The 26,739-nt window shown below is 42.3% G+C and overlaps 3 protein-coding genes across 3 annotated transcripts in view; all 3 read left to right on the top strand.

The window, feature by feature from the left end:
• The window catches only part of LOC111967993 (rho GTPase-activating protein 27), a 32,163-nt gene extending 26,141 nt beyond the window's left edge, over positions 1 to 6,022 (top strand). The window contains exons 9-19 of the mRNA XM_070444948.1: positions 853 to 920; positions 1,087 to 1,174; positions 1,302 to 1,403; positions 1,682 to 1,780; positions 1,952 to 2,060; positions 2,210 to 2,338; positions 2,529 to 2,627; positions 4,156 to 4,233; positions 4,341 to 4,472; positions 5,011 to 5,116; positions 5,279 to 6,022. Coding sequence (XP_070301049.1) covers positions 853 to 920; positions 1,087 to 1,174; positions 1,302 to 1,403; positions 1,682 to 1,780; positions 1,952 to 2,060; positions 2,210 to 2,338; positions 2,529 to 2,627; positions 4,156 to 4,233; positions 4,341 to 4,472; positions 5,011 to 5,116; positions 5,279 to 5,456 — 1,188 coding nt within the window. The 3' untranslated portion in view covers positions 5,457 to 6,022. The remainder of the gene's footprint in view (positions 1 to 852; positions 921 to 1,086; positions 1,175 to 1,301; positions 1,404 to 1,681; positions 1,781 to 1,951; positions 2,061 to 2,209; positions 2,339 to 2,528; positions 2,628 to 4,155; positions 4,234 to 4,340; positions 4,473 to 5,010; positions 5,117 to 5,278) is intronic.
• A 1,336-nt stretch (positions 6,023 to 7,358) lies between these two features.
• On the top strand, positions 7,359 to 11,169 carry vps25 (vacuolar protein sorting 25 homolog). The gene is made up of 6 exons (XM_023993469.2): positions 7,359 to 7,467; positions 8,012 to 8,157; positions 8,869 to 8,922; positions 9,002 to 9,090; positions 10,143 to 10,218; positions 10,350 to 11,169. Exons 1-6 carry the CDS (start codon positions 7,421 to 7,423, stop codon positions 10,460 to 10,462), a joined length of 525 nt encoding a protein of 174 aa, XP_023849237.1. The 5' UTR covers positions 7,359 to 7,420; the 3' UTR covers positions 10,463 to 11,169.
• A 2,768-nt stretch (positions 11,170 to 13,937) lies between these two features.
• Positions 13,938 to 26,739, top strand: part of wnk4a (WNK lysine deficient protein kinase 4a) — a 79,770-nt gene continuing 66,968 nt past the window's right edge. The window contains exons 1-2 of the mRNA XM_070445040.1: positions 13,938 to 14,147; positions 14,452 to 15,122. Coding sequence (XP_070301141.1) covers positions 14,475 to 15,122 — 648 coding nt within the window. The 5' untranslated portion in view covers positions 13,938 to 14,147; positions 14,452 to 14,474. The remainder of the gene's footprint in view (positions 14,148 to 14,451; positions 15,123 to 26,739) is intronic.

The following is a 26,739-nucleotide window of genomic DNA, read 5'->3' as shown; positions in this document are numbered from 1 at the left end:
TCCCCCTCCTCCTCTCCTGTCCTCCTGTATTGTCCTCCCCAGTCTGCTGATCCTCATTAGGTTAGATCAGCCCTGAGTCGACTGAAAATGACAGTTCTGTTCTTACTCAAATGACACTTCTGTGAAGTTGCCCCAGCTAGAGCGCTATGACCACTCTGACCTGACCTGTCTTTCCTCTGAATGGTGTTTTGTTTCTGTTCCTGAAAGCTGATTGGTTTAGACTCAGAAGAAGCCCCTTCAATCAGAGCCTCAGTGGCACAATGTGTTTTTTATTTTAAATATCTCACCACTGCCCTGATAAATATTGTATCCATCCGCATGCTATCTATCTAAGGGCTAAGGGTGTGTTGTACCCGTATATTGATGAATTTGTAAGCAGAATAGTAGTTGCATAGCTACACCTGAGAGAGTGGAAAACAGATGTCACTTGGGAAATTGTATATTTCCTGGTATATAAATAGATGAGTTTTTCCCTGTTGAGGGCAGCTGACGTCACAACACCTTTGGGAAACTCTCAGCCAGAGCCACCAACTGCCGTACCACCTCATCACACCTCACTACACAGTGAAAGAGAGCATGCAATAGTCTAAAATGTGCCTGTGGTTTTATACCATCCATGCTGTTCATTATAAAACATAGAGGTAGAGGTGTCTGTTAACAAGCTATTACAGAGGAGCTTGTTGTCAGAGTTTAGCCACAGTTGTCAAATACTGTCCTCCTGTCGCTTTTTGGTGCATTTCTGTTTGTAGAGGTTAACAGGATTGTACTGTATCAATGCATCAATAATTATGTCTCACTTGAACACTTGGCTTCGCATAATTAAAAGCATGTTATGTTTGGATCCTTTTTCAGGTGCAGAGTTTAGAAAAAGCTGGAATTCTCAACAAAACTAAAGTGTCAGAGAACGGGAAAAGAGTAAGGTAATTCTGACCTCATCTGAAGTCTGGGCATAATTGCTGACATGAAAGACATGGAAGCAAGTGATGGAATTATCAGTCATGAACTCCATTACATTACCAAATTATTTTCCACACTGCAACATTCCCTGAAGTACAGTAAAGCTCATACTCAGTGGCCTTCCTGTAGGAAAAACTGGGCCCAGTCATGGACGGTTCTTCACGGAGGGGTTCTGACCTTCCACAAAGACCCCAAGTCTGCAGCCACAGGAGCCTCGGTGAGTGAGAGGTGCACAACTGTTACCTGCACAGATAAAGAACTCTTACATCACTGTCTGATTTCATGGAATGCAGTACTGTCAGTTTTCATCAACTGTCCTCCATGATGTCTTTCTCTCTCGACAGAACAAGACCAATCAGATCACACCAGAGGTCACAGTGGAGCTACGAGGTGCAACGATTGGCTGGGCTCCCAGGGATAAATCCAGCAAAAAGAACGTTGTAGAGGTGAGTTGACAGTTGGTTGCTATGAAGTCATAATACAGGTGTTTTAGGAGTTGTACTAAATACATCAAAGATAATTATTCATTTGGGCGTACCATTTATTAAATAAAAATGTAATTGACTATACATTCACCATTTCCTGCCCACTGTGATAAGTGATTCTGGGAAGCAACATCATGTGAGAATATATTTTCCATTAGTCTAAGACTGTTGCCCTCCCTATAAAACTGTAAAGCAAATGTAAAAGTCATAATAACCTCTGTTGTATGTTGTCTCTTCAGTTGAAAAACAAAAATGGTGTTGAGTTTCTGATACAGTACGACACTGAGAGTATCATCAACGACTGGCACAAAGTTCTAGTCGACACCATTCGACAGCTGGTAAGTTTCTTGAATGTTTAGGAGTAAATTAACTTGCACACCTTAACGTGCATGGAGAAAAATATGTACTGAATAAAAATAAGAAAAACTCCCTGATCAAGGTCAATTTAGGACGTTTAACTTAATGGCTGCTGGTTCAAACATCATGCATGTTAGCCAATGACATTGCAGGACCAGGATCACCACCAATCTGAGGAGGAGGACGGGGACATCAGTGAGAAGTCCTCCGGTACAGACAGAGATGACAGGTCACCAGGCACCCTGGACAAGAGGAGGATGTGTAAGTTCTCTCAACTGCACTATTCCTGCTTCAAATAGCAGACGTTTCAGCTGCAATAGCCTCCACCAGGTCAAATTGCTCATGTTTCGTGGCTGTTTAACCCCCTTCTCCTCTTCGATCTCCTTGACCCCCCCCCCCCTCCTCCCCAGCTTCCAGACCGAGCACGGCCACCTCCTCTGGGGGAGAGACAGATCAGAAGAAGGTTCGTACCAAGCTGATCAATTTCCTCCTGAAACGACCCACGCTGCAGTCCGTCAAGGAGAAGGGTTACATCCGAGGTGGGCTCATAGGGTCTTCATTCCTACAATGCTACACAGGCCGAACTTGCTCCAAATCAGGCTACATTACATTTACTGTCAGGATTTGTCACAACTATGTTACTTATCCAGGGAGATTGAGATTTGAATGAGTTTGTACAAATCTTCTGTTGTGATACGGGTAAACTAACATCCATCATCCTTCCCTCAGACAATGTGTTTGGCTGTCATCTGGCTGCACTGTGTGCCCAGGAGAAAACTACTATCCCAAGCTTTGTGGAGAAATGTATCCGAGCAGTGGAAAAGAGAGGTAATGATTAGTAATCACAGTGATGATGATTATGTTACAGTTGAAGGACATCTACTTTGTGCATGACACAAGTACATTTTCCAACAATTGTTTACAGACAGAGTATTTCACTTATAATTCACTGCATCACAATTCCAGTGGGTCAGAAGTTTACATACACTAAGTTGACTGCCTTTAAACAGCTTGGAAAATTCCAGAAAATGATGTCATGGCTTTAGAAGCTTCTGATAGGCTAATTGACAACATTTGAGTCAATTGGAGGTGCACCTGTGGATGTATTTCAAAGCCTACCTTCAAACTCAGTGCCTCTTTGCTTGACATCATAGGAAAATCAAAAGAAATCAGCCAAGACCTCAGAAATAAAATGGTAGACCTCCACAAGTCTGGTTCATCCAGCAATTCCAAATGCCTGAAGGTACCACGTTCATCTGTACAAACAATAGTACGCAAGTATAAACACCATGGGACCACGCAGCCGGCATACCGCTCAGGAAGGAGACGCGTTCTGTCTCCTAGAGATGAACCTACTTTGGTGTGAAAAGTGCAAATCAATCCCAGGACAACAGCAAAGGACCTTGTGAAGATGCTTGAACAAACAGGTACAAAAGTATCTATATCCACAGTAAAACGAGTCCTATATCGACAACCTGAAAATTCACTCAGCAATGTAGAATTCACTCACCACTGCACCAAAACCGCCATACAAAAGCTAGACTGCGGTTTGCAGCTGCACATGGGGACAAAGATCGTACTTTTTGGAAAAATGTCCTCTGGTCTGATGAAACAAAAATAGAACTGTTTGGCCATAATGACCATCGTCATGTTTGGAGGAAAAAGGGGGATGCTTGCAAGCCGAAGAACACCATCCCAACCGGCCGCAAATTGGTCGCAAATGGTTCTTCCAAATGGACAATGACCCCAAGCATACTTCCAAAGTTGTGGCAAAATGGCTTAAGGACAACAAAGTCAAGGTATTGGAGTGGCCATCACAAAGCCCTGACCTCAATCCTGTAGAAAATTTGTGGGCAGAACTGAAAAAGCGTGTACGAGCAAGGAGGCTTTCAAACCTGCATTAGTTACACCAGCTCTGTCAGGAGGAATGGGCCAAAATTCACCCAACTTATTGTGGGAAGCTTGTGGAAGGCTACCTGAAACATTTGACCCAAGTTAAACAATTTAAAGGCAATGCTACCAAATACTAATTGAGTGTATGTAAACTTCTGACCCACTGGTAATGTGATGAAAGAAATAAAAGTTGAAATAAATAATTCTCTACTATTATTCTGATATTTCACATTCTTAAAATAAAGTGGTGATCCTAACTGACCTGAGACAGGGAATTTTTACTAGGATTAAATGTCAGAAATTGTGAAAAACTGAGTTTAAATGTATTTGGCTTCAACTGTAGCAACTGTAGCAGTAACATTGAAATAGCGGTGTATTACTCAGCACAATGTATACGGTAAAAGTAAAAAAGTTACCACAGTAGTTGATTGAACCCAATGCTGATGTGTGTTTGTCTTCACAGGTCTGGACATGGATGGGCTCTACAGAGTCAGTGGGAACCTAGCTGTCATTCAGAAACTACGCTTCAAGGCAGATCATGGTAATGCCCATCTCTTTACCTTCTGTGTGTGTATGCATTTGTGTCTGTGTCTGTATTTGTGTGTCCTGTTCTTTGACTCTGTTGTGTGATGCGATTCTGTTCCACAGAGGAACTGGACCTGGAGGATGGCCAGTGGGAGGACATCCACGTCATCACTGGGGCTCTGAAGCTTTTCTTCAGGGAGCTTCCTGAACCCCTCTTCCCCTTCAGCCACTTCAGCCACTTCATCCAGGCCATAAGTAAGCAGCAGGCCAGAGGCCGTGACCCACAATGTCACCTCACGTAGTGTAGAATAGCCTAAAACTGTTAAGTATTGGCCCCACAGTGGCACCTCAGTTTTCTTACCCAGTGTAGTTATGCTATTACTTCACTTTTTTTTACACCTTCCCCCCCCCCAATTTTGTGGTATTCAATTGGTAGTTAGTCTTGTCCCATCGCTGCAACTCCCGTACGGTTAAGATGCGTGCGTCCTCCGAAACACGACGCTGCTTCTTGACACAATGCCTGCTTAACCCGGGAGCCAGCCACACTAATGTGTCGGAGGAAACCGTGTCAGAGTGCATGCGCCCGGCCTGCCACAGGAGTCGCTAGAGCGTGATAGGACAAGCGACAGAGCCTGGACTCGAACCAGGATCTCTAGTGGCACAGCTTGCACTGCGATGCAGTGTCTTAGGCGACTCGGAGGCCCCCCACTTCCCTTTTTATGAACTATTGGAGATATACATTGAATCTATACATTAGTGTACCATTTATTGTTCTATCATGTCTTGTTTTCAGGAACTGTTGATTACACCCTCAAAGTGTCTTACATGCGAGAGCTGGTGGAGTCTCTCCCTCGGCCAAACCATTACACCATGGAACTCCTCTTCAGCCATTTACGCAAGTAGGTCTTTCACAATCACATTTTGCTTGTGTTTCAAATGGCACCCTATTTGCTATAAAGAGTACTGTTTTTGACCAGAGCCCAATTTTATTGATGATATTATGATAACGTATAGTATTCTGCTTCTCTCGGCTCTCCCTCTCTATCCACCCTCTCTCTCAGAGTGATAAACTATGGAGAAGAGAACCGTATGACTGTGCAGAACGTGGCTATCGTCTTTGGTCCCACGCTGCTCCGGCCAGAGATGGAGTCAGCCAACATCGCCATGCACATGGTTTTCCAGAACCAGATAGTGGAGCTAGTCTTGAACGAATACGAATACATCTTCCATTCCAGTTGAAACAATCATAAGCCTCTATCAGTCAGAGGTCAGTGGTCAATTTAAGTAATATTGCAGTAGGAGAAAAACCACACACTCACCACCAGACAGAGGGTGCGTCCAAATAGTCTCTCTTTCTTTCTGAAGTGTGCACTCATTCACTATTCCCCACAAATTTAAAAGCATTGGATTGGTGTAGGCATGGGCTAGAGGGAGTTTACATATAGGCCTAACAGTCATGTCCTTTCAAATCATGAAGGGAAGTGAACAAGTGCACACTTCAGGAGAAAGGGGAGATTATTGGGAAGCAGCCATAGAGGAGCTGCTTGCATTAGGCCTAGTTGAAAGCAATGTCAAATATTTGCACTGCATTTATTCTAATATCTTAGTTGGATAATCATTTGCCAATTCAGATTGTTCTCTGAATTTCTGCCACTTCACTGCATTCCTTATTATGTAAAATAACACACACCCTTATGTCATCACTTATGTAAAGTATCAAAACATTTTTTGTTGCTATAGGCCTACTTTGAAATCTTCCTTTCATGTAAACATTTTAATTCACAATAACATGATTTTATCTTAACACCCCAATTCTCAAGGCAACCTGAAGATGCTTTGATACTTTGTTTTTACACACGACCAAACAAACCCTTTTAGATGCATTTTAAAGATGAAATCAAACTGTTTAAAAGTTACTGAAATGTTTATCTGAGGTTACTGTATATCATGTTTCTGAATAGCCTAGAAGTCCTGTGTTATGCTAATAATGTCTTATTCAGTCAATGTACATTATGTAACTGTAATATAGAAATATATCAAATATGTACTACCCACAACCTGCTATGAATTAGACACCAACTTCCCTTGTACAGCTTCTCTAGATTTTGTACTGGATAATCAGATGCCACCCTTTTTAAATAGGCACATTTAGTGTTAATTAAACAAATCCTCATTGTAAATGAACACACAGAATGATAATGACATATGGCTATGCTATTTTATTAAGTTTGTTAGCATTAATAGAGTTGGAAAAGGCCAGACCTAAATGAATAGTTAGAAAGTTGTGAGAAGCATAACATTTTTTTCTTCTTCTGTACATAGAAATCAATAGCATATTTATGCTGTAAATTACTGAAAATGCACATGTTCCTTTAATAAAATAACTTTGTAAAAACATGTCAACTAACAGGACTCACTGTTTTGTCAACATTTATTGTTTCAAATGGTTAATTACGTAAAGTAACTTAGCCGGGCCCTTATCCACTGATGTGTGTGAAAGATAGAGTCCTCTAGTGGCCAAAAGGCCGTATAAGCATGGACATCGCGATTGAGGGCTTCCACCATTTTAATGTAGTCAAATGGGTGGGACTTCCAACTTCATTGCCTGATCCTGGTGACGCTGTTGGAGTCACGTCCAACCGAGTCATCAGGAGGGATCAGCCAATCGTGAAGAAAATGTACTATTTCAAAATGGAGATAGCGTCATTGAGGCTATGAAGATAGCCTAAAATTGCTTCTCAATTGGAAATCCCCCATCACACTTATAGGCGATGTCATGCGTGTTTGGTCGTCTCGCGCTGAACTGCGCATGTGCAGGCCGTCAAATCAAAGGCACTCCCATATAAAGTTATTTTTGACGGAAATGTAAACATGTCAGTTTGTCACTTTCACGAGGTTAGAACCGAACTACTTAAGACATTGGCTCGAATCTAGGCTGTGCCTTTAGATTTCGAGAAAATGAACAACTAAGGAAGAATGTTTCACTTCTCATTGACTTCTCTATCCCCAAACCCCACCCTGGTCTGCTTCGCAAGCGTTCCCGGGAAGTCTCGCGATGTTGTGCCTCTGCGGTTAGAAACTATAATGGCACAGATACAATGATGAGTCCTCTATCTATCTCTATGGTGTGATATGATTTTCTAGTAGGGAACGATTTAGAGGTTGCACTTCCGGGTTTCAGCTTGTGTTTACATCATTTTGCAATGAGTTTTGAGTGGCCCTGGCAATATAATTTCCCTCCGTTTTTTACGTAAGTTAACAATTTTCACAACTAAATGGTGATACCCACGTATAACAAATGTTGTATTGTGTGGATGCCATTGCATTAAGTTAGTTAATTGTTGACCTATTTAAAAAAAATTATGCTAGCTGGCTAGTGATGTCGATCAGCTAACGTTAGCCACATGGCGAACATATGAATGATAGCAATGGCAATGATTTTCTCAACATGTAGCTAGATAGATAGATAGATAGTCATTCGTATTGACGTTGTAGCTACTTAGTTTATCATTCAAGCTAGTTAGCTAACGTTATGATGTATTGCAATCCGTGGCTAGTTACTGTAAATTATCTTGAATGTACATTCAATTTGCTAACTTGCACAAATACTGTATGATGTGGTTGTGTTCGCAGCTAATGTTTATGAGTATTATTCACATCTCTTTCAAACAAAATTAAACATGGATAACCGTTAGTGAGTGATTAGCTAGCTACCTACTTCTAGCGCTTGACTTACATGTCAATCAATATAAGTTGGTGCGATGTCAGTAATGGTTGCTTTTGGTGGTTGACAGGTTACAGCCCAATGTTGACACCAGACAGAAACAGCTTGCAGCTTGGTGCTCCCTCGCACTGTCCTACTGCCGCCATCACAAGCTCTACACTCTGGACATCATGGAAGCCCAAGAGAGCCCTGTGTTCAACCACAAGAATATTGATAGTATCCTTTTATCTACCATGTTCTGAGTTTCACTTACTGACACGCATGTCATAGTTCAAACCAAATAAATCACAGGAGGCCATTTCTTGCTCTACTGTCCTGTCATTTGTTGTTGCACAGCTGCACACCACCCTGCATCACACTGCTGGCTTGCCTCTGAAGCTAAGCAGAGTTGGTCCTGGTTGGTCCCAGGATGAGAGACCAGATGCTGCTGGATGTGGTGTTGGAGGGCTAGTAGGAGGCACTCTTTCCTCTGGTCTAAACAAAATATCCCAATTCCCCAGGGCAGTGATTGGGGACATTGCCCTTAATAAAATATCCCAGGTCAGTGATTGGGGACATTGCCCTGTGTAGGGTTCCGTTTTTCGGATGGGATGTTAAACGGGTGTCCTGACTCTTTGTGGTCACTAAAGATCCCATGGCACTTATCGTAAGAGTAGGGGTGTTAACCCTGGTGTCCTGGCTAAATTCTCAATCTGGCCCTCATGGCCACCTAATCAAACCCCAGCTTCCAATTGGCACATTCATCTCTCTCCCCTGTAACTATTCCCCAGGTCGTTGCTGTAAATGAGAATGTGTTCTCAGTCAACTTACCTGGTAAAATACGGGATAAATAAATAAGACTTTGAGGCTAGGGAAATATAATAAGGATGTTCTCTGAAATTACACCCACTGAATGTTTCTCCTCTGAAACCTTAACTGATCTTTCAGGAAAACTATCAATGGAGGCCATACTAATTGTTTTTGAGGAATTGAGGAAAAAAGGTAACATGGTAGCTTTTATTGAAGGATGGATATTGATAATTATTCTGACAAAAATATTTGAACTGGATATTGTTTGCAGGGAACCTGGAATGGTTAGACAAGAACAAGACGCGGTGTCTAGTCATGTGGAGGAGGCCAGAGGAATGGGGGAAACTGATTTACCAGTGGGTGAGTAGGTCTGCTATGGGCCCTGGTCTAAAGTAATGCACTATATAGGCAATGGTGAAAAAGTACTCAATTGTCATTCTTGAGTAAAAGTAAAGATARCTTAATAGAAAAAGTGAAAGTCACCCAGTAAAATACTACTTGATTAAAAGTATCTGGTTTTAAATATACTTAAGTATCAAAAGTAAATGGAATTGTTAAAATATACTTAAGTATCAAAAGTAAAAGTAGTAAGCAAAACAGATGGCACAAATATATATTTTTAAATATATATATATATATATATATATTTTACAGATAGCCAGGGGCACACCAACACTCAGACATCATTTACAAACAAAGCATTTGTGTTTAGTGAGTCCGCCAGATCAGAGGCAGTAGGGATGTCCAGGCATGTTCTCTTGATAAGTGAATTGGACCATTTTCCTGTCAAAATGTAACGAGTACTTTTGGGTGTTCGGAAAAATGTATGGAGTAAAAAGTACATTATTTTCTTTAGGAATGTAGTGAAGTAAAAGTAGGCAAAAATATAAATAGTAAAGTAAAGTACAGATACACCAAAAAATTACTTAAAAAACGTTTGACATGTTTCTACGAACTTTATGGATACTTTTTGGAATTTTAGAATAATAGTCTAGACATCAAAACTATAAAATAACACATATGGAATCATGTAGTAACCAAAACAGTGGTTAACAAATCAAAATATATTTTATATTTGAGATTCTTCAAAGTAGCCACCTTTTGCCTTGATGACAGCTTTGCACACTCTTGGCATTCTCTCAACCAGCTTCATGAGGCAGTCACCTGGAGTGCATTTCAATTAACGTGTGTGCCCTCTTAAAATAGTACTTTAAAGTATTTTTACTTAAGTACTTTACACCACTGGGGTGTAGCCTATAGCTCCTTTTACATTGTTCGAAGAATCATGCAATGTAGCATCATTATTGAAGATATGATGTAGTTTTCCAGCAAGTAATAGTCTAAATCCTTGTGTCATCTGTACTCTGTTGATACTTCTTGATGAAAGGAGCTCATGTTCCCAATCATTTCAGGTCTCTAAAAACGGCATGGTCAATACAGTGTTTACACTCTACGAGCTCGCCAACGGTGACGACACAGAAAGCGAAGGTACAGGAACAGATATGTGCATTTCTGACATATTTCCTTCTATTCATCAGTACCTAAAGACATCTGCACTATTTTATGCCTTCTGTTGAGCTGTACAGCAAATGTAATTAGATGTAATCCATTTTCCCCAGAATTCCATGGGCTGGAAGACTGGATGCTGATTCGTTCGCTGCAGACCCTGCAGATGGACGGCAAGGCAGAGGTCATCTCCATGGACGACGGGAAGGGGGTCAAGTTCTTCTGAAGAGACATTGCATTGTGGGATTGATCAAGTGCTCAACTCAGACTGGGAACCTTTATCCTTATTGGCTGTGAGAGTACTGCTTGCCTGGACCGAGATCTGTTTGTGCTGTCCTGCCAACTCCCTGTGGTCATTGGCGTGACAAAGGAGGTGCAAGACAGTGCAAACAGATCTGGGACCAGGTTAATGAGGGTTGCGCTGTTTAAAAGGCTATTATTTGCACCTCAGCACCCAATCTACGTGGTTGATGATGATAATAATAGTCATTATTTGGTTTAGGAAGTTGCCTTATTTGGTTCACCTAAGTTTAAAGCATTTTCTTACTGGAAGGGAACAAATCTCGCTAGTAAATTCCATCTGCAGGAACAGTTTAGGAGGTGACTTTATTTCGACTTCTATGGTAGTCACCTGGGATGTTTGATGTGGGACTTTCCCCACAATCTGTATCTTTCCCTTACTATTTTCTTCTGTTTTGTATTTATAACTTGTTTTTATTCTTAACCTCCTGGTTATTAACAAATCTACTTGCAGCGATTAGGTGTGATGGTGGTATGGACTTCTGCTGTATTGCTGTTCTTCTTTACCTCCAAAGATCCTCAAGAAATCCCAGTCAAGACACCCTGGAGACATTTGGGGAGTTTTAAAACCCCCCCGGAAGAGGACACACATGGGAATAATAGAATCCTGATTTAGTTCAGCTGTAAAAATGATGCTGGATGTCTCATGTACAGACTGGCTGCTGTAAACCCTTAGTACATAACCTATGACACTCCTGTACACTGTCTCTATTCTATTCATCCTCCTTTTTTTACCAATGGAATACTGTAAGAAAATAAATAGGAGAGAGATGTTGTCCTACTTGCAGTTATGATTGAGGACAATTCTGTACATGTCAAGGTCTAATTTGAGTTATTACAAGTGGCAATCAATTTTGTATATTAAATGAATGTCAATAGTGGTAACATGTAACGGTATCTCAGCTCAGGGGAGTTTGGATTCATTAGTTGTATTATAGTGCCCCCTAGTGTCAGAAGATAAATACAGTTACACGTTTACTACACCTTTATGAATGATCAAATCAACTTTATTTGTCACATGCGCCGAATAGAACAAGTGTAGACTTTACCATGAAATGCATACTTACAAGCCCTTAACCAACAGTGCAGTTCAAGAAGAGTTAAGAAAATATTTACAAAATAGACTAAAATAAAAAGTATACCAAGTAGACTAAAATAAAAAGTAATAATAAAAAGTAACACAAAAAGAATAACAATAATGAGGCTACATACAGGGGGCACCGGTACTGAGTCAGTGTGCGGGGGTACAGGTTAGTTGAGCTAATTTGTACATGTAGGCGGGGGTAAAGTGATCATGCATAGATAATAAACAGCGAGTAGCCGCAGTTTACAAATGGGGGGGGGGGGGATTGTCCGGTGTTGAATTTATTAATTGTTCAGCAGTCTTGTGGTTTGGGGGTAGAAGCTGTTGAGGAGCCTTTTGGTCCTAGACCTGGCGCACCGGTACTGCTTGCCGTGCACCAGTCTTATATAGGAAAGAACATTGCAGCTTCTAATATTTTGTTAAAACAATACTAAAGGTTGTGTTTGAGACTGACTGACTGATCTACAAATAATAATGAGTGGTTATTTATGATGCTCAGTGATTTGTAGATCAGAACAAGCCCAGAGACTCTAGGTAACCAAGCTATTTCAAGCAAGATATAGCCTACAGAACCGTATTGCTACTAATTTCCCAGGAATCACTAGACAGACACGCTGACTGGGCTGTTACTCTGGTGAGCTACTTATTACAGTCACCAGCTGGGTTGGAGAACCTCACAAATTCAAATCAAATGTTATTTGTCACATGTGCCGAATACAATAGTTGTAGTGAAATGCTTACTTACAAGCCCTTAACCAACAATGCAGTTTTAAGAAAAATAGCAAAAAATAAATAAATGAAAGTAACCAAAAATGAAAGAGCAGCAGCAAAATAACAATAGAGAGGCCATATACAAAAAATTCCGGTACAGAGTCAGTGTGCAGGGGCACCGGTTAGTCGAGGTAATATGTACATGTAGGTAGAGTTATTAAAGTGACTGTGCATAGATAATAACAGAGTAGCAGCAGCGTAAAGGTGGGGTGGGGGGGCAATGCAAATAGTCTGGGTAGCCATTTGTTTAGATGTTCAGGAATCTCATGTTTTGGGGTAGAAGCTATTTAGAAGCCTCTTGGACCAAGACTTGGCGCTTCGGTACCGCTTGCCGTGCAGTAGCAGAGAGAACAGTCTATGACTAGGTTGGCTGGAGTCTTTGACAATTTTCAGGGCCTTCCTTTGACACCGCCTTGTATAGAGGTCCTGGATGGCAGGAAGCTTAGCTGACAGTTCACACACACACTTAACCATTTTTAGGGTGGCACACAATTGCCCAGCGTCGTCCGGGTTAGGGTTTGGCCGGGGTAGGCCGGCATTGTAAATAAGAATTTGTTCTTAACGGACTTGCCTAGTTAAATAAAGGCTAAATAAAATAAAACGTGGTATGTCTCCATAGGCTTGGTCCTTGGTTCAGCTGAGCTGAGGGAGTCTTGTTGTGTGTGTTTGCTGATAACTCCCTGTAGTGCATGTCCGTGTGACAGGTGTGGCTAACTGTGGCCTTAGTGATAACAAGTGTCTTGTTTCAGCCGACTAGAGTCAAGCTCCCTCTACAGGCTCTCCCTTATTCTCTTTCCCCCTTTTCTGTCTCTCCCACTCTCATCATGGCACACAATGTTTTGTCTGCATCCATAATGGCCCTGTATTCTCTATATAGTGGTGCTCTGATCAGAATTAGTGCACTATAGGGAATAGACTGCTGTTTGGGACACATCCCATAACTCTGACTTTCTTTCACTGAATAAGGACAACTGCACGAGGGAAGAATGAGTTGCCAGAAGCATGTTGTGCCCTCTCACATTCATGCATTCCTTCTTGAAAATAGAGTTCAAACAAAGTTTATGAATACATAATTGGTCATATGCGCTATCAGTTTGATCCAGTTTGTAACAAAACCAACAACAACCTTAACAGAATAGCACATCTTGTAATTTGCCCAGAACACACTGTCTGTGCCTATGTGGTGGACTGTGGGAGCCTGTGAGGGCATAGCTCGAATCCAGATAATCCAAGTCATGTTTCCTGTAGGGCGCTAATTAAAAGTAGCAGCTAGAAGAGCTAAGGTTTGGGGTCTGTTAGGAATTTCTGTTAGGAATTCAATTCAAACTGTTTACTTGTCAAATGTCTTGTTCAGCTTAAAGCCCTTAAATTGAATTGAAATTGAATTGATACCAGTCTTGTAATTGACGTGCTTATTGTCCACTTCTCTTAATTCAGAACAAGAAAATAGTGTTACCAACTATTCCAAAGAAAATAAGCTATATACACAAGAATGGATTTATATCTCATGAAGTCAGTTATTTAAGAAGAGGATCTTGTCCAGGTAGGCTACAGAAGACTGTATGGGGGCGTCGTTGAAAGCACACACGGGTCTGTGAGCGCACGATCCGAACAACCCTCTTGATACAGACAGCGGTTTTGCCTTTACTAGAGATACGGTTGACAACTCACACGTACAAGGACGATGGACGGTCCAGTTTTCCCGGGTTATCTGAGAAGTATTATGTGAATTTTCCGAATTTGAACACATTTTGAGGTAGGCTATTTCAATTGAGAATAGTTTTTTTGATAGTAACCTAAATATTTAAAAATTGTCTTGTAAACTATGTGCCACAAGTACRTTTTTACAGCTCGTGTACTCTAATAGGCTACGTGCCACAAGTAAATTTTACCATTATTTTCCACAAGTAGGCTAATGTCTAGAACGTTTAAACTAAGCTACAATGTAAAATAGCATCAATTGCTGAAAGACGTGTAAAATAGCATGCTGTCTTAGTAAAGTAGCGGCCCGGTTTAATTTTATTATTTCGGGTTTAAAAATATATATTTTCTATCCTCAGAAATTGGAATAAGAACCGCTACAATGTCACAAGCGGAGGTTGAAATAGCTGGACGCGGCTTCCCAAGCCTCTCTGTCGACCTAAACGATGACTGCTTATCTGGTCGAGTCCCGTCGATGCCACTGACCTACAATTTGGGGACCAGGAGAAACTCTTATGGGCTTCACAAAATTAACATGGACATTGACCCACAACTATATGGCGGGGCGCTATCAAAGGCTCTGTCCTGGTCAGCGGATAATATTTTAACGTTAACCGAGGCCAGAGTAGAAGAAGACGACAAAACGGATACTCCACCGGCGTCTCCATCCGTCTCCAGCCCGGGCGCGAGCATTACCGGCAGCACGCCCCCCTGTACCCAAGTCTCGGACCCCGTCACCCCGCTGGACAACAACTGGAGCTCGCTCCGGAGCCCCAACACACAAGATGCCAGCTCGGACTCAGAAAATGAGCTTGTTCAAAATAAAGCACACAAAGTGTTGTCACGCAGTCCGTATGAAAGCAAATGTGAACAGGAGGAGAGGGAGGACATTGAGACCAAAGCTGTGGCCACCTCACCTGATGGAAGATACCTGAAATTCAACATTGAGATTGGGAGGGGATCGTTCAAGACCGTCTATAAAGGACTGGACACAGAGACTACTGTGGAAGTGGCATGGTGCGAGTTGCAGGTGAGTGACAGACATTTTATTGTCACACAGCAAATTCCCCAGTGTTAAATCAACACTGAAAGCATGGCAAGCTCCAGGCATATTTTTCATTTTACTGGGCAAGTCAGTTAAGAACAAATTCTTATTTACAATGATGGCCTACCCCAGCCAAACTCGAACAACGCTTGGCCAATTGTGCCCTGCCCTATGGGACTCCCAATCACAGCTGGTTGTGATACAGCCTGGAATCAAACCAGGGTCTGTAGTGACACCTCTAGCACTGAGAAGCAGTGCCTTAGACCACTGCGCCACTCAGGAGGACATAAACAGTCACTTAGGGCCCCAGGCAGCTAGGGAGCCCCCCCACCCCAWTTTTTTTTTTTGAAACTTACTGTTGAGAATTAGAAAAGTAGAATACACAAGGTGCAAGTTCGAAATGTGGTTTTCCTCAGCAATGTTTATCTTGTTATGTTAGTCACTGACAGTCACTCAATTGGCCATGTCAGTTAACAATTTTTTGTRTGATAAATTAGTCTAGCCAGCTATCTAAACTTGTAGTAAACATGGCCGATTACCGACCGGTAACGCAGGGCACGTGCCCAGGAGTCCTGACCTCCATGGAGTCCCCATTGATTTTGTTAGTCACTCTCACTCAGATATCATTAACATGGCATAAGTCATGGCAAAATGTGTAGAATTGCAGGAAATTAGCTGTACATTTTTTTTCTTCTATGCCCTATCGCAAAATGATTAGATTTGCAGGAAATTTGATATAAAATTGGAAAAGATTCACTCTGCCCCATGGCAAAATGTGTACAATTGCAGGAAATTTACTTTGGCACTGAACAGTATTGAATTAACACATTGCTTAGTGTAAAGATTTATTTGCCTTGCTTTTCATTCATTAATTTGTTAGTGACAGAGACATGCTTGTTGCATACATACGTAGCCAGTGCACACATTTTTCACAAAAGTAGTGCACTGGGCCTTCTCGCGGCTATGGTTGCGTACATTCATTTTAAGTCCTATGGACTTCAAGTGAGATGCAGAGTGAATATGTTATCATTCAAATTTAACACAATATAATATGTATTTCATAAGGGCTTYTTTTGAGGGCAGGGCTTACGCTCAAAAAAATACTGGGTTAGGGTTAGGATGACCCAACTGCTGGGTTGCAGGGATTGGATCACTTAGTTGGGTTGTTTTTTAAAAAGAGCATGTTGATGTTTGTTGATGCTGGGTTATTAAGATATGACCCAGGTGATCAGAAAACTGGAAGCTTGGGCCTCCTGAGTGGCGCAGTGGTTTAAGGCACAGCATCCCAGTGCCCCTGTGTCACTACAGCCTGGGGTTTGATCCCTGGCTGTGTCACAACCGTCTGTGACCGGGATTCCTATAGGGCGGCGCACGATTGGCCAAGCGTCGTTAGGGGAGGGTTTGACTAGGGGGTATTTACTTGGCTCATTGTGCTCTAGTGACTCCTTGTGGTGGGTCGGGCACCTGCAGGCTGACTTCGGTCATCAGTTGAACAGTGTTTCCTCTGAGACATTGGTTAAGCGAGCGGGTGTTAAGAAGTGCGGTTTGGTGGGTCATGTTTTGGAGGACGCATGACTCAACCTTCGCCTCTCCCGAGCCCGTTGGGGAGTTGCAGCGATAAGACAAGATCGTAGTATCACGAAATTGGGGAGAACAAGGAAGAATTGAAGCTTGGCTTAGTAGGGGCGTGGCTTTCAGTAAGTAATGTTTGGCCACACATGAGAGTAAATGTCATTCCGGAGCACCTGTTCTGTTGAATTGTTATCACATGTTACGGTTGAACGCTGACTCTTTTGTAGCTTTAATGGAGCTTTCAGAAGTGTATGAGTTCCTTAAAAGCCTATACAAATCCCAATGTGATATCCCCAATGGAATAGTAACCCCTTTGTTTCAGTATGTAAATCTTTTTAAAATATATTTTGTATTAGACTATATAATGTGCAATAATATTCAAGGAAAATGTAACATTGCGTGTACAAACTTAACACGATCAACTGGAATGCCATTTACTCTCACGGGTGTCCAAAAATAACTATCTAAAAGCCACACCTCTTATAAGCCACACCTCCTGAAAATAATCTATGGATTACTTTAAAAAAGAACGAGCTGCATGGTCAACCCAGAATGAAAGTGAATAAAAATAACAATTGATGGTTAAATTAACCCATGCTTGGGTAATCCGAACAACCCAACATGTTGGGTTATTCACGCAACCTGTCACATTATGCTGGCTTGCAAAGTGACGTGTAATTTGGTTTGATTTAATTCCTATTGAAATCCAGCCTGAGTGGGGATATCCAACCTTCAGATTTTTTTATCACCTGCAACCTTCATTCAGAATGACTACCAGGGTTGGGAAGATTGAAATATGAGACGACCTAAAGCWTCTAAACTGGAACAACCATTTCAGTAAATGCAAAAAATACAATAAATGCAAGTAACATTGGGTTAGTTTAGAAAATGTATGTCATTTGTATTTAAGAAACATTCATTAATCAATCAATGTACATAGATATCACAGGAGGTTGGTGGCACCTTAATTGGGGAGGTAATTGTGTTAATAAGGTGAATGGTATCAAATACATGATGCCATTCCATTTGCTCCGGCATTATTATGAGCCATCCTCCCCTCAGCAGCCCCCTGTGATAGATATTGAAACAAACAATTCTTAAAAATCAACCTGCAATAGAGCATGCTGGGAAATATGATAATGATGGGCGTGGTTTTGGTTTAACTTTCAGAGTTAATTGTTTAGAGCAGTGGCGGTCGGTGACATTTAAGATGAGTTTGGCCTTATTTCTATTACAGCATATTGGATGACAGTCATTCTTATTTCATTCACCCAGGTCAATGTAACATCAATAAGTTAAGGCTATTACATGATACTCAAATTTTCCCTATACCCATCATGAGGTCGCTACATCCTAGCCTATGAATGAAAGTCTACAACGCAGGTGCACAGGTCGAGAGAAAAATTTGAGTAATCAAGGTGACAGACAGTGACACATTAAATACCCCCATGCACACTCTTGCCTGCATCGAGAGTTTCTATTGGACAAATTCAGGTATGTTTATTCCTGTTTCATTCTGTTTGCTTCCATTTATTTAGGCGGAATGAATACACCCGTGATCACACACAAACACAGTTCACTTTCATAGCAGCCACATACAAACAGCATGAATATTTTTCTCGTTTTATATATAATTCCTTCGCGGATCTACGCACTCTCACATTTTCCCTTTGCTGTAGGCCCTCAAAATAAGGCCTTATGAAATATGTATTGTATTGGGTTAAATAATTACATTTTAATGATAACATATTCGCTCAGGATCTCACTTGGTGAAGCCCGTAGGACTGAAAATAATAATAATAATAATTTATTACATTTCTACAGCACTTTTCATAGAATCTTCAAGCACTTAAAAACAAAACAATCAATATATCATGAAAGCTGCTTTCTCCGAAGATGGTGAGGGTCAGTTTATGGCTTGAGTGTAGGGAGCTGGTCAGAGGATAGTAGATGATGGTGATGGCGTCTGCTGATGATCTTGTAGAGGGAAAGTCAGGGCACCAGCCGGACTCTTATAGCCACTGGACTTCTCCTCTTCCTCTCTGTGTAGCACCAACTTGGGTGACGCCTCAGCAGCTTTGGGCGCCAGAAAGCTCACCKCACAAAGTTCAGAATAGAAGCCAGTCGTCGTCACTATGAGCCCTTTGCCTCAGCACTGCTGTATTCCTTTATTTTCCATTCCTCTCACGCTTCAATCGACTCCTCAAATTATGTTCTCAAAAGATCAGGAATTGGTAGGTGAAACAAAAAAGTGTCCAAAAGCATTTTTCAAACAAAACATTAGCCAGCTAGCTAGCTAGCAAGCCAAAAACATTCTGCTCTTTCCATGACAGACTGACCAGGTGAAAGCTATTATCCCTTATTGATGTCACCTGTTAAATCCACTTCAGTCAGTGTAGATGAAGGGGAAGAGACCGGTTCAATCAGTATTTTTAAGCCTTGAGACAATTTAGACATGGATTGTGTATGTGTGCCATTCAGAGGGTGAATGGGCAAGACAAAATATTTAAGTGCCTTTGAACGGGGTATGGTAGTAGGTGCCAGGCACACCGGTTTGAGTGTGTCAAGAACTGCAACGCGGCTGTATTTTTCACACTCAACAGTTTCCGTGTCTATAAAGAAAGGTCCACCACCCAAAGGACATCCAGCCAACTTGACACAACTGTGGGAAGCATTGGAGTCAACATGGGCCAGCATCCCTGTGGAATGCTTTCGACACCTTGTAGAGTCCATGCCCCAAAGAATTGAGGTTGTTCTGAAAGCAAAAGTAGGTGCAACTCAATATTAGGAAGGTGTTCCTAATGCTTTGTACACTCAGTATATGTACAGATTTACTGGCGCTCTATGCTTAGGCTGCTACTAGGGCACCATGGCAGCTACTGTATATGCAACGATCATGTGTCTGTCACTAAGAAATACGGTCATGGGTGGTAACTCTACAATTCACTCAAAAGGCAAGGCACTCTAGGAAATAAAGCTTTACACCAAGCAGTGTGTTAATTTAACACTTTCCAGTGTCTATATGGGTCCACACTTTCATTGTTAATTTAAAACTCTCACTGTTGATTTAACACTGGAGAATTTGCTGTGCATGAAACAAAAGTGATCATGATGTCATCAGACCTTTTTTCTCATGGTGAATTGCTTAAATGGTTAGGGATAAATAGCTTGATCATTGCTGACACCAGCTGCTCCTGTCTTGGTGACAGTGGACCAGGTGGGACATAGACACCTCAGAGTCCTAGGCCTATACGTTCTCTCTTCACTTAAGAATAGGTCTAATTCATACTTCATAGGCATACAATCTCAGTACACAATCCCCCAACAACTCATGGGTCACACTGTGATGAAAGCTTCAGTCCAGAGCATTCTGAAAAATTGGTTGTAATCCATATTCTCTGTGACTTTGAGCTGGCTCCTGTGGGTCAGGGCCGTTCTTGCATATCAACCTGTCAACGGCTTGCTGCTCCAACTGAGCCAGTCTGTCTGCCAGTCTGTCTGCTCTGCTCTGTCTCTGCCTGCCTGCCTGCCTGCCTGTCCTGTCTGTCTGTCTGTCTGTCTGTCTGTCCTTCTGTCGTGTCTGTCGTCTGTGTCTGTCTGTCTGTCTGTCTGTCTGTCTGTCTGTCTGTCTGTCTGTCTGCCTGTCTGTCTGCCTGCCTGCCTGCCTGCCTGCCTGTCTGTCTGCCATGATTCCCTCTAAACTGTGTTTTCATTAACAACCAGTGACACCAGCACACCAGCTCCCTGCCTCTCTCTCGCTCTGCCCCGCTCACGTGTGAACCAGGAACTGAGGCAGACTAACTACCGAAAGTCACAGATGACGAATTCTTCCCTCTCTCAACCACACATCCTCAATCCCACAAGAGACCCCTACTGACTGACTGCTATTAGATTATTCACTCACTGTTATGTAAGAATCATTTGTATTGAGGGTCCTTTTATGGTATCTGTCTGAACCCCTCCACACACACACTTCTTGAAAGGGTAGCTTTGTGAGCAGTTCCTCCAGCAGCGATTTCCCTTCCCAGTTCCCACCATCCCCTCCCTCCTAGTCTGTTTTAAAACCCTATTATGATGACTTGCAGAAGCGGCTGTCTGTCAGTTTAATACAACACGCATGCAGCTTCCCAACAGCTTGAGTAGCAGCAGTCAGAGCCAATGACAGAGATATGCTCCGCTTTGGAAGCAGCTAGCTAAAGCTTCCAGTGTGGTGCCAAGATGAGTCAAGGATTTAAAGGTGTATTCTTAAGTTCTTTATGAACTCTTAGCGTACTGCCTTATGTTGAGCGCAAGTGGGTCAGGGAAGACTTCTTATAGGGAAAAGTTGTGGCCCCCCTTTACCTCAGCTGAATGTTCCTTTGTTTTAAATCGAGAGGCAGAGAGGGGCTACTGAGTCATTTTGCTACCACTCCCAAGTATTGTGGTAAATCAAGTTTTTTTWAAACTTTGTTTGTATAGAAATGCATGCCTATCGGCCAGGTGTTGTTTATGTATGAAACACATCCCATAAAAATAGATCTCCCACTGAGGAGGAGAGTGGTGGCTACAGAGCTACAGAGCCCAAGGCATAGTTAACAATAGCCAGTCTGATCACCCCCAGGAGGCAAAGGTCCAGGAGCCAAGGTGTGCATCCAAAATGGCACCCTATTCCCTATGTAGTGCACTATAAAGGGATAAGGGTGCCATTTTGGATGTACTGTAGACAAGGTTTTTTTAACCTGATTCTTATTCCCCTCTCTTCACCTACTCAGAATAGAATTTTGTTTATTTTTGTTTAGAGGCCAGTATATTACCTGCCTTCCTCTGGCTAGCTGCCATGTTCAGTGGTCCAGTTTGGTTTCTCCTCTCTCTCTTTATACAGGAGGGAGGCTTTAGAGCGGTTAAGGCCCCTTTTTTAATAATTTTTTTAATTTCACCTTTATTTAACCAGGTGAGCTAGTTGAGAACAAGTTCTCATTTACAACTGCAACCTGGCCAAGATCAAGCAAAGCAGTGCGACAGAAACAACAACACAGAGTTACATGGAATAAACAAACGTACAGTCAATAACACAATAGAAAGAAAAGAAATACAGTGTGTGCAAATGGCATGAGGAGGTATGGCAATAAATAGGCCGTAGTAGCAAAGTAATTACAATTTAGCAGATTAACACTGGAGTGATAGATGAGCAGATGAAGATGAGCAGATGATGGTATGTAAGTAGTGATATTGGTGTGCAAAAGAGCAGCAAAGTAAATAAAAACAATATGGGAATGAGGTAGGTAGATTGGGTGGGCTATTTACAGATGGACTATGTACAGCTGCAGCGATCGGTTAGCTGCTCAGATATCTGATGTTTAAAGTTAGTGAGGGAAATGTAAGTCTCCAGCTTCAGTGATTTTTGCAATTCGTTCCAGTCACTGGCAGCAGAGAACTGGAAGGAAAGGCGGCCAAAGGAGGTGTTGGCTTTGGGGATGACCAGTGAGATATACCTGCTGGAGCGCGTGCTACGGGTGGGTGTTGTTATCGTGACCAGTGAGCTGAGATAAGGCGGAGCTTTACCTAGCATACTCTTGTAGATGACCTGGAGCCAGTGGGTCTGGCGACGAATATGTAGCGAGGGCCAGCCGACTAGAGCATACAGGTCGCAGTGGTGGGTGGTATAAGGTGATTTGGTAACAAAACGGACGGCACTGTGATAGACTGCATCCAYTTTGCTGAGTAGAGTATTGGAAGCTATTTTGTAGATGACATCGCCGAAGTCGAGGATCGGTAGGATAGTCAGTTTTACTAGGGTAAGTTTGGCGGCGTGAGTGAAGGAGGCTTTGTTGCGAAATAGAAAGCCGATTCTAGATTTGATTTTGGATTGGAGATGTTTGATATGAGTCTGGAAGGAGAGTTTACAGTCTAGCCAGACACCTAGGTATTTGTAGTTGTCCACGTATTCTAGGTCAGAACCGTCCAGAGTAGTGATGCTAGTCGGGCGGGCGGGTGCGGGCAGCGAACGGTTGAAATGCATGCATTTGGTTTTGCTAGCGTTTAAGAGCAGTTGGAGGCCACGGAAGGAGTGATGTATGGCATTGAAGCTCGTTTGTATGGCATTGAAGCTCGTTTGAAGCTCGTTTGGAGGTTAGTTAACACAGTGTCCAAAGAAGGGCCAGAAGTATAAAGAATGGTGTCGTCTGCATAGAGGTGGATCAGAGAATCACCCGCAGCAAGAGCGACATCGTTGATATACACAGAGAAAACAGTCGGCCCGAGAATTGAACCCTATGGAGAGTGCCAGAGGTCCGGACAACAGGCCCTCCGATTTTACACACTGAACTCTATCTACGAAGTAGRTGGTGAACCAGGCAAGGCAGTCATTTGAGAAACCAAGGCTATTGAGTCTGCCAATAAGAATATGGTGATTGACAGTGTCGAAAGCCTTGACCAGGTCGCTGAAGACGGCTGCACAGTACTGTCTTTTATCGATGGCGGTTATGATATTGTTTAGTACCTTGAGCGTGGCTGAGGTGCACCCGTGACCAGCTCGGAAACCGGATTGCACAGCGGAGAAGGTACGGTGGGATTCGAAATGGTCAGTATTCTGTTMATTAACTTTGCTTTCAAAGACTTTAGAAAGTCAGGGCAGGATGGATATTGGTCTGTAACAGTTTGGGTCTAGAGTGTCACCCCCTTTGTAGAGGGGGATGACRGCTGCAGCTTTCCAATCTTTAGGGATCTCGAACGAAATGAAAGAGAGGTTGAACAGACTGGTAATAGGGGTTGCAACAATGGCGGCGGATAATTTTAGAAAGAGAGGGTCCAGATTGTCTAGCCCAGCTGATTTGTACGGGTCCAGGTTTTCCAGCTCTTTCAGAACATCTGCGATCTGGATTTGGGTGAAGGAGAAGCMGYGGAGGCTCYGGCAAGTAGCTGCGAGGGGTGCAGAGCTGTTGGTCGGGGTTGGAGTAGCCAGGAGGAAAGCATGGCCAGCCGTAGAGAAATGCTTATTGAAATTTTCGATTATCATGGATTTATCGGTGGTGACCGTGTCGCCTAGCCTCAGTGCAGTGGGCAGCTGGTAGGAGGTGCTCTTGTTCTCCATGGACTTTATAGTGTCCCAAAACTTTTTGGAGTTAGAGCTACATGATGCAAATTTCTGTTTGAAAAAGCTAGCCTTTGCTTTCCTGACTGACTGTGTGTATTGGTTCCTGACTTCCCTGAACAGTTGCATATCGCGGGGACTATTCGATGCTATTGCAGTCCACCACAGGATGTTTTTGTGCTGGTCAAGGGCAGTCAGGTCTGGAGTGAACCAAGGGCTATATCTGTTCTAATCACCTCCAATGAGCTTTAAAGGTGGCCGTTGTTGGTGTGGTTACCACTACGTTAGACTAACCTCGGGGGGAAGCTACCTTAATTGCTCCGCCCCTTTTTTACTGCTTTAGTTTTTATCAGTATCTCCCACCATATTCCTTCTCCAATGGCTACTCAGCAGGGGCATTGACAAACCCCCAAAAAACTGTCAGATGACAGTTAGTGGCAACGGCTGACAGAAAGCAGGAAAGCTCTATTGAAGTAAGAAACGATCAGTTGAAGTAGTCTAAAGCCCTATTAATAACACAGTTCTAAATGCACACCTCCTCCTCTCCCATGCCATGGTTTCATACCTTTCTTGTCCTGGTTCATATATTTGGCTTATGTCATCAATAAGATTAGAACTATTAGAACTACAGCACACATTCCATTTGTACAATGTGAAGATAATATTAAATGGTTGTTATATTGAAGGGTGAAAATTACACTGAGATAAATAATGATATAGTGCTGAAGTAGGTGAATGATCTAGTAGACCATACAGGCGGTATGGTAGTAGTTATCCAGTCTAAAACCTCTATCAAATTAGTTTTGTAGCATAAACAGTAAATTTGATATGTGGGAATGAAATTATGATGACCTGTTTGTGTTACTTCTATAAAGTAGGTATTAACTCTTTTATACAATGGAACTGTGTAGGATAATATGGCTTTGGGGAGAAGCACCACATGGGAGCTATCACCTAGCAACCCTCGCCCACAGGTAAACCAGAATAAACTGTACTACTGTGTCAACCAGGGATTCAAGAAACCATGTGCCAGCCAGCCGGGCCAATGAAAAAGACATGACACCTAACATGGTCCCTTTCACTGCTAGAGGAAGAGGTTGGCTCACATTTTGCATGGGCGAAAGAGTCTGTGTTAACTAAGCAGGCCACAATGTTTTCATTGCATTCACCTCCTATTCCATAGTTTTGTTGGTCGCCATGGTTCCAGCTGCTTCCTAATGTTGATGGGGTCCTGAACTCTACAAAGCGCTACAAAATTGTGTTTTGAGTTCCTTTGATTTCAATAAAGAGCTGCGGCGAAGCTATGCTTGCAATGATGGATTTTAATCAGAGCACCTTTATTCCTACAATGAGTAGGCCTATGATGTTTCTGGTTTTGGTTTATTATGGAGCCTTAGAGGCTATGAGTCTAGACTACAGCTCCATCCACGAAACTCAGTTAACATCACGGAACCATTCAAGTCTGGTGCACTAATAGGGACCCAGTAAAAGGATTGCACAACAGACTGTAAGACCTGCTATTGTTTAAGAATACGCTCCCACTGTCCAGTTCCTCTGCCCTTCATAACACATTAATAAGAGCGGCAGCACTGAAACTCTTCTGTTCCACCTTTAAAACCTTATTCAGGAATCCTTCATCACAGACTCATTAATGATGCTTGGGGACAAACAACAAATGCCTGAATCTAACTGTCTTGTCTTCCCTTGCCATGTGAAAAGAGACTTGTTCAGAATACAGGGCTTGACTTGGGTGTGTTCGACAAAATACAGCACACAGTACTCAAAACAAATTAGGTTTGAAATCTTGACTCGCGTTGAGCCTATTAATGCAGATGCAGGAGGACGGTGTTGAATAACAAACACATACCAAGGAAATAAGGCATTGTGCGCATTTAAAGGTGTGGAGAGCCCTTTGTCTGAAAAAGTACCGCTTCATAAAATGTAGTTAGCAACTTTTAAGGCAACTGTGTAGATTTGTTAGTATATGACTGCAATTCATGTTTCCTTTCATACACAGTGGTAATAGTGCACTATTTCTTGGAATTCTGTTTTGTACTCCTCCAGCTGTTTGTCACACACAGCCCCAGAGAGGGGTGGTACCATGCTGTTATCTTTCTACTGATAAACTTTCTACAGCTTGGACACCCATGCATAGACCACAAGACATGCCACCAAAGGTCTCTTCACAATCATCTAGTCCAGAACAGACTATGGGAGGTGCACAGTACTACATAGAGCCATGGCTACATGGAGCTCTATTCCACATCAGAWAACTGATGCAAGCAGTAGAATCAGATTTGAAAAAACAGATAAAAATACACCTTATGGAACAGCAGGGACTGTGAAGAGACACACAGGCACAGACACACATACACATGATAAGATACGCACTCTACACACACTGTAATGTAAATATGTGATAGTGGAGTAGCGGTCTGAGGGAACACACTAAATGTATTGTAAGTGTTATGAACTGTAATGTCATGTAATATTTTAAACTGTATATACAGTAACTGTGCCTTGGCAGCAGCTAATGGGGATCCTTAATCAATAAAAATACAAAGAAACTATTTCAAGTCTATAGCTTGGGTGTATCGAGCTGACTGACACATGCTGAACTGGAGGCAGTACTCTACAGTTATGTCACGCCCTGACCTTAGTTATCTATGTTTTCTTTATTATTTTGGTTAGGTCAGGGTGTGACGAGGGTGGGTATGCTTGTTTTGTATCGTCTAGGGTTTTTTGTATGTCATGGGGTGTTGGTAAGTCTAGGCATATGTATGTCTATGGTGGCCTGAATTGGTTCCCAATCAGAGGCAGCTGTTTATCGTTGTCTCTGATTGGGGATCATATTTAGGTTGCCATTTTCCCTTTTGGTTTTGTGGGTTCTTATTCTATGTTTAGTTGCCTGTCTGCACTAGCCATATTAGCTTCACGTTTTGTTATTTTGTTAGTTTTGTT

Source organism: Salvelinus sp. IW2-2015, linkage group LG8, assembly GCF_002910315.2.
Source record: "Salvelinus sp. IW2-2015 linkage group LG8, ASM291031v2, whole genome shotgun sequence".
Classification (NCBI taxonomy): Eukaryota; Metazoa; Chordata; class Actinopteri; order Salmoniformes; family Salmonidae; genus Salvelinus; species Salvelinus sp. IW2-2015.
The sequence above is the reverse complement of the archived record's forward strand: the minus strand, read 5'-3'. Positions and strand labels throughout refer to the sequence as shown.

Bases quoted from the DNA above. Each gene is read 5' to 3' on its own strand.
- vps25 (XM_023993469.2), top strand. From the start codon at position 7,421: ATGAGTTTTGAGTGGCCCTGGCAATATAATTTCCCTCCGTTTTTTAC. The intron at 7,468-8,011 runs GTAAGTTAACAA...GGTGGTTGACAG, and splicing joins AATTTCCCTCCGTTTTTTAC to GTTACAGCCCAATGTTGACA. The intron at 8,923-9,001 runs GTAACATGGTAG...TATTGTTTGCAG, and splicing joins TGAGGAATTGAGGAAAAAAG to GGAACCTGGAATGGTTAGAC.